Source organism: Rhamphochromis sp. 'chilingali' (assembly GCF_963969265.1).
Source record: "Rhamphochromis sp. 'chilingali' genome assembly, chromosome: 5".
NCBI classification, from domain to species: domain Eukaryota; kingdom Metazoa; phylum Chordata; class Actinopteri; order Cichliformes; family Cichlidae; genus Rhamphochromis; species Rhamphochromis sp. 'chilingali'.
In genome coordinates, this window is record NC_137932.1 from 14,080,739 (window position 1) to 14,100,335 (window position 19,597).

Sequence of the window (19,597 nt, forward strand, 5' to 3'; positions counted from 1 at the left end):
GGGTCACTGACCACGAGGATCCACCCGACTGAGAATCAGGCGAAATCAACTAAAATCACAGCACGATGACGATAAATATACACGTACTTCTTCTTTGAAACCTCCCTTTCAAATAAGCTTCCCGGACACATTGGCTTGCTACTTTTATTACTGAGTCAGCATTTTGTTCACAAAATGACACGAGCCGGCTGTCTAATGAGGATTCATTCAGACTAAGCCAGTTTATCCTATGAAATGTGAGAGTGATTTTGGGTGGGGAAGTGTCTCTGAGACTAATTTCTATGATACCACATATTAGGTTGCCTAACACAGGGGGGTTTGGTGCTCAAAAGGCACGCTGGGAAGGCAAATTGATACTGACATTGTTATACGCATGTCTACGTAGTTCACGCTATTTACAGGGAGGGGGCACTAGCGTAGACAAACTGTTAGCTTTGACTACCAAGCTTTGCTAAATCACCGCTCTCTCTCCAAGGAAACAAAACAATATAGAATCGGGTTGACGGCGTGCAACAAGCACAGATCCTCTCTCGACACGACAACGCGTGAGTATGCCCTCACATCTGTTCACAACCGAATCCAAAGCTGTGTAAGGGGACTGCTTTGGAAGCGGTTGCTGCCGTGCGAGTATTTCCCCTTTTGTTTAGCGGTTAAGGCCCCTCTGTTTGGAACTTGAAGGGGGGCCATGTTGTTTAGCCACTCAGTGTTTGGCTGATGTTTTAGCTAACAACAGCAACATGGCTATTAGCGTTTGTTAGCTCTCGGAGATGGCCGTAACGTGTTGTGTACAGTGAATATCGGATAATAAGTCGAGAAAATGTGTTCTATTTAACATGCAAAGCCAACCGCTGACTATAAAACAGCAGTGAATTAAGCGAATTTCTTTGATGTCTCACCAATAATAAACACAACAGGCCCTTTGCGGTTAGCACTAGCTAGTTAGCTCCAGAGAACCAATGGTTAGCTTTAATCATGTTCGATTTCCGCTAGCAGAAATACATGAGGGGGGAAAAGTAAACAATAAAAAGAAGCGAGGCAACAAACCACAAAGCAAACACAATCTAATAAATAAATAAATAAATAAACATTTACGCAAATCCCCGCTGAAAGTCGTTAAGGTAGCTTCCTTATTATTACAGCGGCTTGCTTGCTGCTGGCTAGGCTAGGCTAGCTAGCCAAGCTGCTAATTGGTGTGCCACAATGAACAGTTTCAAATTTGAATACGTTGTTGCAAGCTCGTTACATCATCTCAGGAATCAGTCGTGGCTATCGCTGAATATTTGCATTTATGCGTGTATGTCTGTGTGGTAGTCGAAGCTTTATTGCTGGTATCCCCAGTCGTATGGTCACCAGCTAGAATTTGGCTAACGACAACGTTACCGAGCGGTGTTGCTCTTATAAGCCACCAACATCGATGTCAGTCGCTTGTTTCGTTCTTGGCCCGATCTTTTTAATTTAACAAAACATTACTAACCTGTTGTAGCACAAATAGTTAAGCAGAATTAGACAACTATATCCCTGGCGTGTTGTTAGCAGCTCGGGAATTAGTCTTGTCCCAGCGAGGAAAATTAAAAGCATTAGTTATCATTTTATTATTCTTTTGGATGAACATCTTTAATGGGATGTAAAAGCTGATTTTTGTCTGAAGGCTCAAGGAGGATTTAATAAGTCCACGATGGTCGCATTATAATAGCATGGGCTTTCATAAAAGCCAATTATGATGCCGTAAACACCAAATTGTAATGGGTGCTACATTACATTGTATAATGAAATTAAAATTACATCTGAGTCTTTTATAGCCTAGTGTTTCTTATTGGTCATTTATATGTAATTGTACAGGACACACAGAGATACTATATCCTCTAATAAGATTTCTTTCAATTTTATGCAAGTGAAATTGAAATAAGAAAATATACATTTCAGTGAGTAAATCTTACTTTGTCTGTTTTTTTGTTGTTGTTGTTTTTTAGGCTTTCCCGTGGAATGAGCATTCCATGCAGCATCCTAGGTATGAATGACGTGGCCTGGCAGGAGACGAGAGGTGGGATGCTGCATGCAAATGGTGCTCCTGAGTCTGGGGGTGTCCGAGTTCATGGCGGAGGGCCCCTAGCCACAGTTGGCGGAGCTGGTCAGGCTCCTGGAGGGCCACACATACAGGGCATGGACAGGGTTCCTAACCCTACCCCAGGTACCCCACAGCCCCCGCTGAGCGGGAGGTCTCAGGATGACGCCACAGTAGGGTACTTCTTTCAGAGGCAGCCTGGGGAGCAGCTTGTAAGTTGCACACCTAGCAAGCATCGCTGGCCTACTGGGGATGCCAATCATATCGATCAGGTAAAGAGTTGGTTTGTTTTTTGTTTTACTGAGCTAAGGCATGCGGTGATGTGCAGTTTAGTATAATTACCAGACAGAACAAGTCCTCAATTTTCACTGATTGTTATATTGGTATAAACAGCAAGTAAACAATCTGTTGTTTAAATGTAGTACTTTGTCATTATTGGAGTTACAGACAGGTCTGTCCACAGCCGTTTGCCCAGTCAAACGTGAGGTGAAGGTTGGAGTGCAGATTTCAGAGATCACCAGTCTGTTACTACAAGTATTAAAAAGCCATAGCACTGCTTCTGATTTACAACAGACATCAGCAAGATTATAGTTTTGGCCATTGTGTCAGCACAACAGGGGTGTGAGTCTCACCATGTTGACTGAGCCAGAGTTGTAATAGAAAGTGTGGTTATTAAATAATGAAATAAATGCTGCAATTAAACTTTAATGAAGAAAGCTTGTCTTTTAATTCTGTTCCCCTTCAAATTATTCCCCTTCTGCACCTACAGACTGCTGCACTCGGGGCTTTCAGTGATCAAAGCAGCGTAGTAAGTCTTCTTCCATTAGTGGTCTAAGAGGCTTCATGGTTTTATTCTACACTGTTGGATCAGACTTGGAAGTGCTTCTCTTAAACGCAAATGTGATTTTGAAGGAAAATAAATAAAGTTGCGTGGTACTTGGATCAGATTAATAAGGAGGATTGACATGTAGTTGGCCAGAAATGGCTTCACTAGGACAGCTCAGCATACTGATATGGATGGAGATATTTTCCCACAGCTGTGGCTTCTTTTTTGCTGACCATATATTGAGAAATGTCTATAATCTGTCTGTAGTAATGTTAAGCCAATGGTGCACTGGAAACCAATCCTCTTTTAATTTCAAAACCTGTCTTTGTGTTGTCATTTAATAGCCACACCTCACATTCTGTCTCAACAGTAGTTTAAGCTGCTCTGCAGCTTTTTTTGTTGCTACATACAAAGCCCCGTCTCGTGTTTAGGTTATTTCATTTTTTTTTTCTTTCAAACTTCATTCAAACTATTCTGTTTCATACAAGCAAGTTATTGTGCCCTGCAGAAGAACGAGTGTAATCGCCTCTCTTTATAAATCATCATGTGTAGTCTGTGCAGATGTTTTTTTTGTATTTAGCTCTGCATAGGTCCTAGTCTAAAAATGTTTTTTTTTAAAAAGGTCCTTCTCAGATTTTTATTTTCATTTTCATTTTTCCTTAACACATTGTGTATAGTGGGCCGGGGGGCGGTCATGCAATAACCAAAGCTAAATGATCGTGTCAGATACCTTAACATAAGTCGAACAGTCAGGACTATTTGCTTTGGGATTTCATGTAAGAGAATTAAACAACATTCTCTTATTGGCTTAACAGCATATTCAAAATGCTGTATAAGTCATAATTCATGTCTGGCTTATTTCACAAAACCAGAATGTTATGTAATGTAAAAACAATTGCACAGATTAAAGAATAAATGTTAGTTTTTTGCTATGAATGTTTATGTATTCTATTGAATTGTCACATATTCTTACAACAAGCACTCTTTAGCATTGCAGGTACAATTTTACAGTTTACATTTTGTTAAATCATTGCTGTTTAATTTAAAATGTTCATGAAAAACCTTTTTTTTTTTTAAAATCTGTCTCAGGTCCGTGCAGTGGATGAAATGAACTATGATTTTCAAGCTCTTGCTTTGGAGTCGAGGGGGATGGGAGAGGTAAGAACAGTTTTTGTCTGCATATCGTTCACTCTCCTCACTCTTATACAGTTTTCTGTGATTATTATTTAATTATTTTCTTCTTTCCCCGCCGCTCTAGAATTGAAAAGTGACTGTACACATCCGCAGGTTGCTATTTTACAGAAACTATAGAAATGCTGATCTAGTTTTAAAGCTTCAATGTTTGCACCACCACCACCACCACAGAGTCTTTAAAATACAGATTTATTGTAAACTAGTTCATCTTACCTTTGATTGAAATCCATTAAACCCTCACCTGTCCCTGTTTTATTGTTAGCAAGCATATGCACAATACAGAAACAACTGAACAACAATAAATGTTTGTTTTCCTAATAAAGGGTTTTCTGAAAGCTTTTTGACTTAACACTATTACAAATAAATTTTTATAAACGATAAACACCTTGTGCTCCTCTGTGTGCTACACTGATGTAGTTACATTTTCTCATATTTTATGTCTCAGACCCCCCCACCCCCCAGGCTGCTGCATGTAAATCTATGTGCAGTGTACAGTGATGGTAAAACTGTGTTGTATAGGAGTGTTTTTCTCATTTTATGAAACAAGAAGACTAAAATAGCCGGTTCGCTTAAGCAAATAAATTGTTTACTTGGTGTTTGGTTAAAGCATCAATTGCAGCATTGACTTTCTTACTAATGACAAATCTTGTTAACAATGGTCATAAAACTTGGCACGACTTTCCTAGAAATCTTCAAGCTCAACCAGCCTTTTTTCCTGGCAGTGTGGATTGGGTCATTGACTTGTTTGCCTCGCCAGAGCACTCTAGGGGGAAAAAGATTCCAGTTAGAATTTAATCTGTTTTAAGAGGAGTCTGAAGCAGAAAACCTGTACGGATTCTTTAGAAAAGCATTATTGAACTGACTTGAAGTTAACTGAGAGTTGCTCAAAGGTCTTGAGTGTAATAGCCCCAATTATAGGTAATTAGTGTCTATAATAGGTAATTAGTCCAACTTACACTAAATAATAAACATTTGAATCCTATGTCAATAAAAAATTCTTATGAATTAGTAGTCAGTGACTCCCCATGTCTGTGTACAAATACAGTCTAATTGAAGCTTAGATTGTTCAATTAAGTGATTTCTCCTGATATCTTCCAATTATGCCAATTAATTATTAGTGAGTTTAACTTGTCCTCAAAACATTCTGTTCTCAAACATCTCATTCACATATGGAGTCGAAAATACGTCTCCCTTTGCACTCGCAGTTTGGAATCATAAATGCAAATGGTTTTCTACACCATTCAGAAACGCTGTTTATGTTTTTTCTTAGCTTTTGCCAGCAAAAAAGCTCTGGGATTCTGATGAGCTGGCCAAAGATGGCAGGAAAGGAATGCTTCTTGGAGAAGAGTGGAGAGACAATGCATGGGGATCATCTCGTGAGTGTCTTCTAAAATGTCTTTTCTCTAATTAATTAATTAATTATTACATATGTGGTTAAGATATCTGTTCCAGTCATGTGTTTGGGAATGGAATATCTCAGTTTTCACAGGTGCCTGCCAGCTATAACGTTTTGATATAAATACTATTAGAATGATATAAATACAGTGGCAAGAAAAAGCAAGTGAACCCTTTGGAATTTGTCTTAAAATCAGGTCAGATCTTCATCTGAGTTACAATTATAAACAAACCAGGGTTTTTTTTTCTGCTTTTTTATTTTTTGTTGAAATTGCACACACACACACAATTATTTTCAATTATATATCATGGTGCATTTTGACTAGGCTATGTTAGAAAATGGTAAACATCTCCCTTCACGAATACCATCTATAAATCATTCCTGGTTAGGACAGTAAGGACTGATTCTGATCTGCAGTGAGTGTTTGTAGAGCCTGTGGTGTAGCCTGTGTAAGTGCCTGACTTCATTGGCGGCATTTACACTTGTGCAAAATACATTCTGTGCGGATTACCTCATGGTTATGTCCTAGTCATTTGTATGCGGAGTCATCCAATAGAAACCAATAAAATGGTGGGGCTTTTTGTCCCGTCTTTAATTCCCACTCAAGTTTTTTTTTTTTTTTTTTTTTCACCTGCTGCATTCCCTCACATCTATTCTGATAGGTTCAACAACCTGCCTGCAGGAATTTGCAGACATTTGTGAATCCTTACATTGATGCTATGATCATTATTCCTTATATTGAAGTGATGACAGTTATTCTCTCACTGATGAATTAAGAAACTACAGCAAAAAAGCAGCTGGACATGCACAGGAAGAATCGGCAGTACTGAACAGGCCAATCACAATCGTTGCGTGGACATGATGGGTAGTTAAATCGCTGGTTAGAACGCCACTGCTGTCCATAAAACCTTGCCTGATATTTGCTAAAGGAGTACTTTGATCCTTTACAGCACTACTGCAGTACTGAATGATGTAGCTAAACTGCAAAGTAAAGCCTGCGCTTCCTTTGCCTGAGTTCAAATTATTCTTCATTTATCTCATTTGTCCCTTTTTATCCAACATTTATCTGATTGGTTGTCCCTCGTAAACGGATGGTTAGAACAGCAGGTGAGTGGAGCTGCTGAGCTTGCAGCCAGATATGTGTGCATGAGATGACCATATTAAGCACATCTGCTCTAAGTGACCTCACACAGAGCTAAGAGTGGGGGGAAAATGAAATTAACCATTTAGAACAGTCTGAATCCTGAGCGTATGGCATTAAGGGATTACTTACTAACCGTAGCTGATTATTTGAAATAGGCATGTTTATTATGAGCACTGACCATTGTGCCCATTCACATATGGCTGAGAATGAGCTAAAGTATAATAGGTTCCTTTTACAAGAAGAAGGTCTAACGGTTCAGTCAGAGCCCAGTTTCTTAATCTAATAGAGGTGCTGAAGAATGACCTCGAGGATAATTCACGCTAGAGATTCATTCCTGACAACATGGCTGAAGTGAGACAATTCTAGAAGAATGACTCAAACTTCCTCCTGATTGTGGCTGCAGAAAACCTTTGAAATCACTGCTGCCACAGGAGGTTCAGTCACTTGTCAAATCCAAGGGTTCCCTTACTTTTTCTACCAGCAATCTAAAGTTTTAATAGAATAGAATAGAATGCCTTTATTGTCACTATACAGTTGTACAATGAGATACAGAGCATCTCCTACTCAGTGTAAACATGCTGGGGGGGGTGGTACAGTTCTGCAGCGCTATGTACATATGGACAGTATTAACATAGGGAAAAACCTCTTATGTCCTTCTAAGAAGGACATAAGAGATTGTTTGGGTCAAACATCACGTTTGTGTTTACTTGTGACTCAGATGAAGATCAAATCAGATTTTCTGACCAGTGAACGCAGAAGAACATGTAATTCCACGGGTTCACTTCGCTTGCCACTGTATTTGATTACGACTTTTCGTTCAGATCATTCAGTGTCTCAGCCAATCATGGTGCAGCGACGGCCAGGCCACGGTTTCCATGGCAATGGTGATGCCAATTCTGTGCTTTCACCTCGCTCAGAAGGCGGAGGTCTCGGCGTGAGCATGGTGGAGTACGTCCTGAGTTCGTCCCCTGGTGACAAGATGGATGGCCGCTACAGGAATGGAGGCTATGTAAGCCAAACTCATGCATCTCATCGATCTTACCAAAAGTGGAGATTGCATTTCTTTGTCTAAATGTTTTTCTGTCTTTCGTATTTACACAGGGTGCAGGAGATGCTGACCAAGATGGGAGAGAGAAAAGTGATGCGCAAGAGAAGGTGTCGCCTTTTGAAGACGACAAAAGCCCTGAGATGAAGGTGGGAGAGGAGAGTGATCCTACTAAAGCCAATGGAAGAGGTCTGCTGAACGGCATGGACAGAGACTGTAAAGACTTCAAGTAGGTTTTCCTTTTACAATGGTACAAGTTAACATTTTTTCCATTTTCTACTGGTTATCTCTAATATAGTATATATAGCTTTTCAGTTAAAAACTAAATATAAAATATCAGACTGTGTAAATATGAACATTTATAAGTTGATTTGAGGGTTTTTAGACTTTTGTTTCGCCCCCAAATAACAGTTGTGTATAAATATGGTGGTCCTTTTTAAACTCAACTTGTTTTTTGTTTTTGTTTTTTTGTTCTTTTAGCCCAACTCCTGGAAGCCGTCAAGCTTCTCCCACTGAGGCTGTGGAGAGGATGGGTCCCAGTCAGACAGGTTTGGAGATGATGGGGCAGCACCACCACCCTCATGCTCTCCAACAGCAGAACCCCTCCCAAAACAAGGTCCAAGCTGAGGATTTCCAGAACCAGGAGGCCCAGAACATGGGCGGTATGGAGCAGCAAGCTGGTGTGGAGTCCTTACAATTTGACTATGCTGGTAATCAGATTCAGGTGGACTCTTCAGGGACTCCAGTTGGATTGTTTGACTACAACTCTCAGCAGCAGGTCTGTTAAATGCACAAAGTCTGTTTGGTAGTTTGCTCTGCAGGTTGTGAGCAGTTTGTTGATTTTTATTTATTTATTTTTTTCCAGTTGTTCCAGAGGTCTAATCCATTGACTGTTCAACAGCTCACTGCAGCTCAGCAGCAACAATATGCACTGGCTGCAGCCCAGCAGCAGCATCTTGGTGAGACAGATTCTTTTGCAGTATTGTTTAACTGCTTTGTCTCTCAGGTTGTCTCTGTTTGAGTTGCGTAGACTTTTGAATGAGAATTATATTGTTGTTCTTCCTCATGTTACTCAGCTGGCCTTGCTCCTGCGTTTGTGCCAAACCCTTACATCATTAATGCTGCCCCACCTGGAGCTGATCCCTACACTGCTGCTGGGTTGGCAGCAGCAGCAACGCTTGCAGGTGATCACATGGCACATGTTCATCCGCAAGTTCTCATTGAAATCCAACAGATCATTATTATTTTATTTCTTTTACTCTTGATTATCTTCTGCCCAGATCCAATGTATAACTTCAGATGTGTTTTTTTTTTTTTTTTTTTTTTTTTTTTTCTCTCTCCCCTCCTCCAGGCCCCACAGTTGTTCCACCACAGTACTACGGCGTCCCTTGGGGTGTGTACCCAGCTAATCTTTTCCAGCAGCAGCCTGCATCTACTGCCAATCACTCGGCCAATCAGCAAGCATCCAGTCAAGGGCCAGGGCCAGGGCAACCACAGGTAGGAATAATTTCTCTAACCAGTATTAATTCCCTACTTCATTGGCCTCGTATGATTGTATGAAAAATGTGCGTCAGGATTTGGTTTCAGTCATCTGTCTGTGACCAGTTATCATGTGCAGAATGTTTATGATGACAGGATGACCCTGAAAATGAGTCATCCATGAAGACCTGCTGTTAAAATTTAGAAAAGTTAAAAGTGGGCGGGGCTTCTGCGGCGTAGATCCATCAGTTGTGCATTTGATTCAGAACTGTCCTGGGGTTGGTTGTATATGTTTCCAAGCAACTCGTGACGTCTGATCAAACCACACAGTCGTGGTAAAACACGTTAGCTATATTTTAGCTGTTCCTCATTTAGTCACTTGTTTATTTTTTGTTGTGACAACAAGTTGAGATTGCTTCCCTTTCAGTACAAAGCCAGTAACAGTATTTTTAACCGTTTCTGCCAGGTGATGCGCACTGGAACCAACCAGCGACCTCTTACACCTGGGCAAGGCCAGCAAAGCCAGCAGGAATCCCTAGCTGCAGCAGCTGCTGCAAACCCTGCGTTGGCATACACAGGAATGCCTGGTTGGTCTACCATTTCATACTTATGCTATACTGCAATGTAGCCAAAGACACTCACAAGCAAATACTTTTTTTTTTTTTTTTTTTCCCCTTATTGGTTCACATTAAGTGTATACAGTGTGTGAGTAGTAGTTACAAAATACTGAAACACTGTTTCTAACAACACTCCAAGTATGTTGTGTAGTAGTAGTAAACTGTAATTACTAACTCTCTCCTCTTTGTGTGTCTTGTTTCTTCCTCAGGTTATCAGGTTTTGGCCCCTGCAGCTTACTATGACCAGACTGGAGCTTTGGTAATGGGCCCTGGTGCCCGCACCGGTCTGGGTGGGCCTGTTCGTCTAGTCCAAACCCCACTTCTTATCAACCATGCAGCGGCACAAGCTGGTAGGAATTTTTTAAAACATTTGTTTTAATTAAGGAATTCTTTCCTCTCCTGTGTCACCAACTGTTTGCTCAGAGGGGATCTGTGGATGGTTTGTTGTAGGGTTTTTACATTGCATTCAAGTGCCTTGGGGTAACTGTTGTGATTTGGCACTATATAACTCACATTTAGCTAATCTAATTGCATTAGAGATGATTATTTGGAATTCGGTGACTGCATTTTATCTGATTCAAATCTCTAAAAAGATCACTCTCCATCTCCTGTGGACTATGTCTCCTATTTTGTCCACTGACACCTTCACAAAACCAAATGTGACGTTGATCAGATAAGCAGATCACATAGTTTGGTTTAAATTTGGTCTGTTCGCAGTGTTTGTCTCCTGCAGTTACCACTGCTGTCTCTACTCTGCGTGTGGGGAGGACACACACCGAGCAATGTTTCATTTAGCTATTTTAGTGAATAAATTCATTACTTTAATATGTTCCCAAGCCTCTTACCCCGAGTTTAATCACCACACATAAGCAGTAACCTTTAAATATAGGTAGAAAAAATGATTCAGCCAAGAAGTCCCAGCTTCTACAAAGTGTGTTCACGCTGATGGTTTAAAATGCAAAAGTGGCTCTCCCAAAAATAGCTGAATATGTTTATGTTTAATTCTGCTTTTTATTATTTGTTTATATTTGAGCTTGTCATTTGTGTTTATCTATGGTAAAACTACTTCACCCACTTAGCAGTTCTCTAGCAATCTGCCAGATCTGCTGTTTTGAGTAGGCACAGTTGCATGCACACATGTAGCGATCTGATTTGTATAGATGTCCTCTTCTCAAAATGATAACTTAATGAGCGCTTCTGTGTGGTGTGTTGTGCAAATGATGTGTGTGTGTATTATTAATAGAGATGGGATTTTTTTTTTCTTCTTAGATATGCCTACTATAATGTCTGTCCCGCACACCCACTTCTTTCTATTCTTACTTGATTAGTACCACTCATGTGATCTTTCCTCACTTTTGACCTCTCACAATAATCTCTCTCCATCAGCAGCAGCAGTGTCTGCATCTGGCTCCGGTAACAACATGTCTGGTCCTCCAGCCAACGGACTGTACCGCTCCATGCCTCAGCCTCAACCTCAGCCACAGCAGCAGCAGGCTCCTCCACCCAGCAGCGGCCTGCCCTCCAGCTCATTCTACGGATCTGGATCAGTCCCCAACACCTCTCAGAGCAGCTCTCTTTTCTCTCACACCTCTGCTGCCCCACCACCCCCAAGCTCCTCCCTGGGCTTCAGCAGCACCGGCGGATCTCTTGGCGTTGGCCTGGGCTCTGCTCTTGGGGGTTTCGGCTCTTCTGGTCAGTGGCTAAACAACGTGCTGCTTGGAGAGGAAAATGGTCTTGTGTTAAATTTAAGTTTTGTGTTCTAAAAGTGCTTTGTTTATGATTTTTTTTTCAGTATCCAGCTCGACCAGTAGCAGTGTATCCCGCAGGGATTCCCTGTTGGCAAGTTCTGACCTATACAAACGAGGTGGCAGCAGTTTAACTCCCATTGGGCAGCCGTTTTATAACAGCCTGGGTTACTCCTCTTCACCCAGCCCCATTGGCCTTACACCAGGTCATTCCCCACTCACTCCTCCGCCATCTTTGCCCTCTTCCCATGGATCCTCTTCAAGCCTTCACCTAGGTAAGCCTAAAGAAGGGATGTTTACCTTTTGGTCGACTGTTGCTTTTGAGGTAGAAAATAAAGAAGCATTTGATCCTGTTCGTAAGTGAGGATGTGACTTAAATAGAATAGAACTTTAAGTTGTCATCCCCTGTTAGGGGCACCTTCAGTGAAATTGATGCTTGTAAATGAAATATTAAAAATTGTCTTATTTAATCCTAGGTGGCCTGACAAATGGCAGTGGCCGTTACATTTCTGCAGCTCCCGGAGCCGAGGCCAAATACCGGAGCACAGGCAGCACGTCCAGTCTGTTCAATTCCAGCAGCCAGTTGTTCCCTCCCTCACGGCCCCGCTACAGCCGCTCTGATGTCATGCCATCTGGACGCAGCCGCCTATTGGAAGACTTCAGGAACAACCGTTTTCCAAACCTCCAGCTCCGTGACTTGCCTGGACACATGGTGGAGTTCTCTCAAGACCAGCACGGATCCAGGTGACGGACCTAATTTAATGCTTGAAAATGCCACCGCACAATTAAATATATAGGCTTTTGGGAAATAATGAATTTCTTTTAGGTCTCGTAAATTTAAGCCTTAGCCAAAAAAGAAAACGTGCAAAAAACTACATTGCAGTGTTACACTTTTTATAATGAGTCCACTCTTTGAAGTGTCTTTTTAATCGTTCCCTGCTTTCTCCAATCTAGATTTATCCAGCAGAAGCTAGAGAGGGCCACTCCTGCTGAGAGACAGATGGTGTTTGGAGAGATTTTGCAAGCAGCATACCAACTGATGACTGATGTATTTGGGAATTATGTCATCCAAAAGTTCTTTGAGGTTGGGAGTGTTAAAGTTCATCCATGTGTCTTTTGAGTAACTGCACAGTATAAACTAAACTCGATTCCATTTATAATAAATTACTCTCATATTGTAATAGATTCCGGCATATATATAATATATTTTTTATGTTGTCTCAGTTTGGAAGTGCAGAACAGAAACTTGCTTTAGCGACCCGTATCCGCGGACACGTCCTTCCCCTGGCGTTGCAGATGTATGGTTGCAGGGTCATTCAGAAAGCCCTGGAGTCAATTTCCTCAGACCAGCAGGTAATTGTAAGTGAGATTTCACTTCTTTATAACAGTTTTATTTTCTATTGAAAAGCATTTTATTCGTCCTTCATATTAAAGGCTTTGATTTAATTTGATATCATTTTCTTCCATTTAGAGCGACATTGTCCGTGAGCTTGACGGCCATGTGCTGAAGTGTGTGAAAGACCAGAATGGGAACCATGTGGTACAGAAGTGCATTGAATGTGTCCAGCCTCAGGCTCTTCAGTTCATTATTGATGCCTTCCAAGGACAGGTGGGTTTTTATTTTTTTGTTTTTTAGTGTTTGTTGTTTTTGTTTTTTAGAATAGCTGCCATACAATAAGCTGCCTTATAACGTAACTACCATTCAGTATAATTTATTTTTTGTAGACTCATGTGAGCTGTAGGGTTGCATTAATATCTAAATCCTCTGATGTTCTTTCACTACATGGTACAATAAGCACTGTTTTTATTTTCTAGGTTTTTGTACTTTCCACACACCCCTATGGCTGCAGAGTTATCCAAAGGATCTTGGAGCACTGCACCCAGGAGCAAACTCTGCCCATCCTGGAAGAGCTTCATCAGCACTCTGAACAGCTGGGCCAGGTGTGCACATCAGTTTCCTCTCTGTCCCATTTTAAACTTCACGCTGACTACCTTATTTTTGCTAGCTGCGACTGATCGTTGTTGACATTTATCATTTTATGTCGCGTATTTGCATGCGTCCTTCATGTTTGAACATTTCATATTTTTAGCCTGTCATTGTTCCTGTGTAGTTGTGGTCTGCTAAGTGTAAGGATGAATGTAATTGTGCTGTTAGCTGACATTACATCTGACATATGTGATTATTTAAACATCCACCTGCCCCCCTCACTTATTCCATCTAGAAATATCAAGGCGTTTCATTGGAGATGACACCCAAAACATATTATACAGTGTCCCGTGATGCACTGTTCAAGGTCAGAGCAATTTGCCTCTATCGCGGATGTCCCTGTGCTCACTTCCTTTTTCCCTCTTTATTTTTTTAATCTTTTCTTCTGTAAAGAATCTAATTTAACATTTAAATAGTTTTCCAACTCCCAACCCTTATGGTCCTTTCCTAACCCACTGAGCTGCCTGTTCTTCCTTTTTCCTCCCTTCTTGCTTTATGCCAGAGGATTTAGGGACATGCTAATCTGCTGTCTGATGATCCCTCTTTTGCCTACAGCATTTTTTGATCAGTCTGTTTTTCCCTTTTTTCTTTTTTTTTTCTTTTTTTTTTAATTCTCATTTTGCTAAAATTATAATTGTTTGATTCAAATCTAGGAGTTTGAAACTCTTATAACCAAATAGTTCACAAATGGTGTTTTAAAACCAACATAATGCAAGTTCATGTTAAAACAGATTGACAGAAAATGGTTTGGGAGGCAAATACTTCAAATTTAAAGGTGGAGTTCGCATTACCTACTCAACAAATTACCACTTTAACAAGCTTGGCAGTTGAGTGGTGTTATTTGTTGTTTGGTCAGTTCATTTTTTGTCTCCATCTTGCCGCACTAAAATTACACCCGTAACTGTCTATCACCCGTTTCTGAAGGGGCAAAGATGCTATTGGTTGTGTTACCTGGTCAGCAACACAAACCAGCAGCATCTGTTTTGTCTGACCTTCCGCAGTGATGACGTAAGGGTATTCGAAATACTACAAATGGAGGTGTCGCTCATTCATCGGCCAATCATTGTAGAGTTGCATGATTACCCTATCAATCGAGGCCAATGGGGGTGAAAAAGTAGTGCATGAGTATCAATCATGTTCAGTTGTATCTCACAGTTTGTTTGTTTTTTGTTGTTGTGATTAATCTTGTTGGGATGACTTTGCCTTGCCCTTACACCTCTGTTGCCTCCTGCAGGATCAGTACGGTAACTACGTCATTCAGCATGTTTTGGAGCATGGCAGACCAGAAGATAAGAGCAAGATAGTGGCAGAGGTGCGCGGGAAGGTTCTTGTCCTGAGCCAGCATAAATTTGCAAGGTAAGCTAAGCAGTCTGTATGGATTAAGAGTGGGCTGTATATTGTTTGCGGATTTTGACATTAACAGGGCAGACCGTGAATATTCTAAAGTTCATTTCGTGAAATGATTGTGAAAATAAATAAATATTCTGTTGTGGGAGGGAAAGCACTCACATTACTGTCAATATTAGAGCAGCTGTGTTTCTTCACACTTCTGCTGGTGTGAGGACAGAGATGTGAGTGATTTGCACTAGCATAACTAAGGAACATAAGTTGATGCATATCATCTGAAGATCAGTCGATACGCTGTTGTTGTTCTGCTACATCTTTCGAGTGTTTACATTTGTAAAAACCGGTTAATAGTAGGTTTATAACATGCAGTTTAACGACTCACGTTTGGACCTGATAAGAGATAATTTATCAGTAACCATGTGGTAACAATAGCAGGAAGTTCATAACCTAGATCTTTCTTGAGTCGAGTAGGATGGGAATGCTGAATTTTAGGTTTCTTTGTTTTCAAAGCAGAGATTGTCCAGGGCAAGTGTCCATTTGCTTAGCTTGGAGTAAATTCTTTTGTAATGTATAGGCGGTGGCATGATGGTACAGTGGTTACTGCTATCACCTCACAACAAGTGAATCTCCGGTTTGGCTCAGGCCTTGCTGTATGGAGTTTGTAAGTTCACCTTGTGCTTACATGGGTTTCCTCGAGCTTCCTCTCACACTCTGAAGATATTCATTTTAGGCAGGTACAGTGCTTGAAGTGTATGGCATAAAATTATGATTGAATGCTTGGTTAAGATGAGATATGCAGTGAAGTGCCTTGAGTGGTCCATAAGAATAGAAAAGTGCTTTCTTAATGTGAGTACATTAGGCAAGTAGATATTTTAAAAGACAAGTCTATGTTGAACTAAATGTGTCTGCACGAGTTGTTATGGCGGTCATGTTGGTTTTCGCTCTTGTGGATGTGATGTGTTTGTCAGTGAGCAAACATGACTTTAGGCCGACTTTGGACCTTTAATTTATATTAGTTTGAGTAATTTAATTACATGGCTCACGATAATTGTGAATATGCGGGGCAAAGGATGTTGGCTAAGTAGGCGAGATGGAGGCAGATGATCCACTGTGGGGATCTTTAAAGGGAGGTGCCAAAAGATGAGGGCAAATCCTCTACTGGTAGCCAGTACTACAAAATGACTTCCACGTTCAGTTCCTGTAGTTAAACAAAAGTGGTTGTCTACTTGTTTCGTAATACAAGGTTTTCCAGTCTTGCTACCATTAAAAATGGTGGTGTGTGCCGCCAATTTGTAAAAATACATGTCTGCTGGCAGCAGAGTGGTATATTTTATACATTTAAAAGATGAGCTGTAATATTAGGAAAAAATAAGATGCTCACAAACTTAACATAACTGCTGCAATTAAACAGCACTATACAAGTGTATGAGTGTTTGATGGGAAAAATGATCCTTGTAACTTGTAGAAAAGTGCTGTAAGAATGTGTAAATGACTAATATCCTCTTTAGTGTAACATGGAGCAGTGGGTAAGACTGACTCAGTGGGCCATCATTGCATATGTTTAGAGTTTTGTGTTTCATGTTTCATTTCTTTGGAAAAAGTTTGGAATTCTAATCAATAAATGTTCTCAGCTTTAGGAATAAATTGCTGTGTAAAACTGATCCTGTTAGCCAACAGGGGAAAAAAAAATTAAGCTTGGAATAGTGGTCCCCTCTCCTAAAAACCTGTCTCTGGTAGATTGTAAGCTGATAGACAAAGGGCTTAGACACTCTAACAACTAGATGCTGTTATTGGGATGGTCCAGTGGAGGATTAACTGGAATTTTCTATAGTCAGTAGGTGGTAATGTTGTACATGTTGTTTTCTTATCAAACATAACCTGTTCCTGCACGTGTCAGGTGTAAAACTAGGTCATAGTAATCCTCCTTTATATTTCCCAAATTCAAGTTTACCCCATTAACAACCAGCCCTTGCCTCACAGTTGGGGTCAGCAAAACCTTAAACGAATTGAGCTGTTTGAACACTTATCCAGTCCACTGTGCCCAATAATTACAGTTTGCTAACACACATGCATACATACACGTGATGCCAAAAACAAAAGAAAATGATTCTAATATGCTGGCATCTCTCTGCTTCCATCTGTTCAGTTATAAACTTGAGTAACAGTAGCTTATTTTTCCCCCAGTAATGTGGTGGAGAAGTGTGTGATCCACTCCTCGCGTGCAGAGAGAGCTCTGCTGATAGATGAAGTGTGCTGCCAGAAAGACGGGCCCCACAGCGCTTTGTACACCATGATGAAAGACCAGTACGCCAACTACGTTGTCCAAAGAATGATCGACATGGCAGAACCTGCTCAGCGTAAAATCATCATGCACAAGGTGAGTCGCCTACTAAATGTGCTCATGTTAGTGTTAATGATAGTGGGTGGATCGTGGTCCATTTGATCCAGTGAATTCTATCAGTGTTCTGTAAGGTTTAGCAAAGCTTAAAAAGTCTAATCTGTTTCTGACAAGTGGTCAAATCGACTTGGCTGGTAAAAGTTTAGCTGTGAAGTTTTATCAGTGGTATCCAGGAGGTTGACAGCTCATTCAGATCATGAAACAGCCCAAGTTCAAACAAGTGCCTGTGTTGGTGCTTTCAAGGACCCTTGATATGTGAAATATGACCAGAAAGACCTGTTTTTAGTCATGTTATCAGTGCCATTATGTGTACAGTGATTGTATTTTGCATGAAAACAAAGTAATAACTAGGGTGTGCACTTCCGTATCTATCTGCCAGCATTGTGTCCATTGTTTACATATTTTACATTACTCTTTGTGTACATCAGTGCAGGCTTTTGTCAAGGCTCTTGTGTTGACATCAAACTAGTTAATGCTGTTTTTGTTTTTTAAAGAACAATATAGCTTGGGTGCCAAAAATTTGCCAAAATATCTGCATTCTTTCTGCTGGCCAACAGGTGGCGACTCCTGTGGTTCCAAAATTAAGAAATTTTTGTAGATTACTGCAAGAAAATCACTTAACTCATGAATTCAGTAACCCTTTTACATACACAATCTCCATCAGCAGTTTCAAGACTTACTTAATGTAACATGATATGCATTTTGTAAATTATGCTACCCATTATTAAAAAGCATGCCCATTCTTTACCCCTACTTCCAGATTTAAACTCATTTGAGCTTCTTCAGATTTTAAATGCCTTTATCTTCTTCTCTTCTTTATTTAGATCCGGCCTCACATTGCCACTTTGCGTAAGTACACCTACGGGAAGCACATTCTAGCTAAGCTAGAGAAGTACTACATGAAGAGTGGATCTGAACTGGGTCCAATCGGCGGTCCCGCGAATGGTCTGCTGTAGTCACGTACACATCCCAGGTCCCCTGAACAAGTGGAGGAGTAGGAGCCCCAAACCCCCTGTTCTGTCTGAGATGTGCTCCTTAGCCATAGGGGTTAGCCTTTGACACCCTCTGTTATCCCATCAAGTGGGGGGGCAAGTTACCAAAAAAACAAGACAAGTCAACTTCACCTAAGAACGCTGTGACAACTGACCCCTGCCACTCTGCCACCCCTGGTGCAGGTCCCCAGCATGGCCCCCAGGGGGTGCACAGTCAGCAGGCTGTTTATTCTTTTTGTTTTTCTTTTGTTTTCCTCCTTTTTTTTTTTTTTCTTTTCTTTTTTTTCCCTGGGTAAAGCACAAGCCCATTGTTAATGATGTAATTGATGTATTTGACTGGTTTTCATATTATCTTGTACATTTAGTTTTTTACCTTGTAAATTCTCTGTAGAAAAAGAAATTATTACACATTTGCTGAAATTTACAGTTCTTACAATTAACACCAGCAAGTGACTTTATAAAGGCTAAACTGAGTGATCCTTTTAAAACACGATTCCATTTGTTTTTGTAAACAGACAGCTGTTCTTATTAAGCTTAGGCAATTTATTATAATATTTGTATATTATTCCACACACAGTTTAAAGAAAAAAGAAAAAGGAAAAAAAAGTGTTTTCCCATGCCAAAGCAGCTGATGGATTAGTTTTCAAATAGCATCACATAGTATGGATGGACAGAAATCCTTCCATCCACAAGCGAGTACTATGCGTCACGTGCCACAGTCACCCAGAGGTCTTTGAGGCCGCTTTGCCAGCTCGGGGTTTGGAGATTGGTGCTTTACTCTAGGGTAGCGTTTGCCAGTGGTGGTTTTTTTTTTTGTTTTTTTTTTTTTTTCTTGCCTCGTTTTTTCTTTTGTTTGTTTCTTTTGTTTTTTCCCCACCCTTTGCGGGAGTGTGTGCGTGTTTGGTTACTCCAGCAGCTCGTGGCCTGCATTATGTTTTGGTACTGACAGACTGAGCTGCTACATCCACCGAGCACCATTTGAGCCGTCTTACTCTCCCCTCATGCAGGCGATCACTTGATTTATTTTTTTTTATGCAGGAGGAAGTAAAACGCTACCATTTAACTTAAAGAAGCAGAGCATGAGGTTTGGTTGTACAGCGGGCGTATGACCTGGTTTAATATTAACATAAAATGACCATAGCTTTGGGTGGGGTGGGGTGGGGCTTTTTGCAGGGATAGCAGGGTGGGAGTGGGGTACGCGTTGGCATGCTGTAATAGGTTTTAATCCTTAGAATGATTTTTTTTTTTCCTTTATGTTTTGTGTAACATCTTATCTGTCTTGTAGTTTGAGATGAACACTGCCCTAGAAAACAGTATCTTTATGTACTGAATAATCATCTCGTGTGTGTAGAAGTAGTTGAGCAA

General features: G+C 40.7%; 1 protein-coding gene across 8 annotated transcripts; it reads left to right on the top strand.

Annotated features, from left to right (window-relative positions):
• Window positions 1–25: 25 nt before the first annotated feature.
• pum2 (pumilio RNA-binding family member 2) lies at window positions 26–19,378 on the top strand. Of its 8 annotated transcripts, none has more exons than XM_080882557.1 (25): window positions 26–83; window positions 476–545; window positions 1,971–2,334; window positions 2,832–2,870; window positions 3,978–4,046; window positions 5,353–5,458; window positions 7,444–7,631; window positions 7,724–7,896; window positions 8,148–8,445; window positions 8,533–8,626; window positions 8,744–8,851; window positions 9,019–9,164; window positions 9,613–9,733; window positions 9,973–10,113; window positions 11,150–11,455; window positions 11,556–11,783; window positions 11,985–12,252; window positions 12,463–12,592; window positions 12,733–12,867; window positions 12,980–13,117; window positions 13,324–13,449; window positions 13,731–13,802; window positions 14,730–14,851; window positions 17,027–17,219; window positions 18,065–19,378. In XM_080882557.1, the coding sequence occupies exons 3-25, from the start codon at window positions 1,984–1,986 to the stop codon at window positions 18,194–18,196; spliced, it is 3,684 nt and encodes a 1,227-aa protein (XP_080738683.1). In that variant the 5' UTR covers window positions 26–83; window positions 476–545; window positions 1,971–1,983; the 3' UTR covers window positions 18,197–19,378. The 8 variants fall into 8 exon arrangements, with proteins under 8 accessions (XP_080738683.1, XP_080738682.1, XP_080738685.1 ...); XM_080882556.1 differs by lacking the exon at window positions 26–83 and adding an exon at window positions 218–236; XM_080882559.1 differs by lacking the exon at window positions 26–83 and having other exon boundaries at window positions 305–545; window positions 12,733–12,861.
• Window positions 19,379–19,597: the final 219 nt, after the last annotated feature.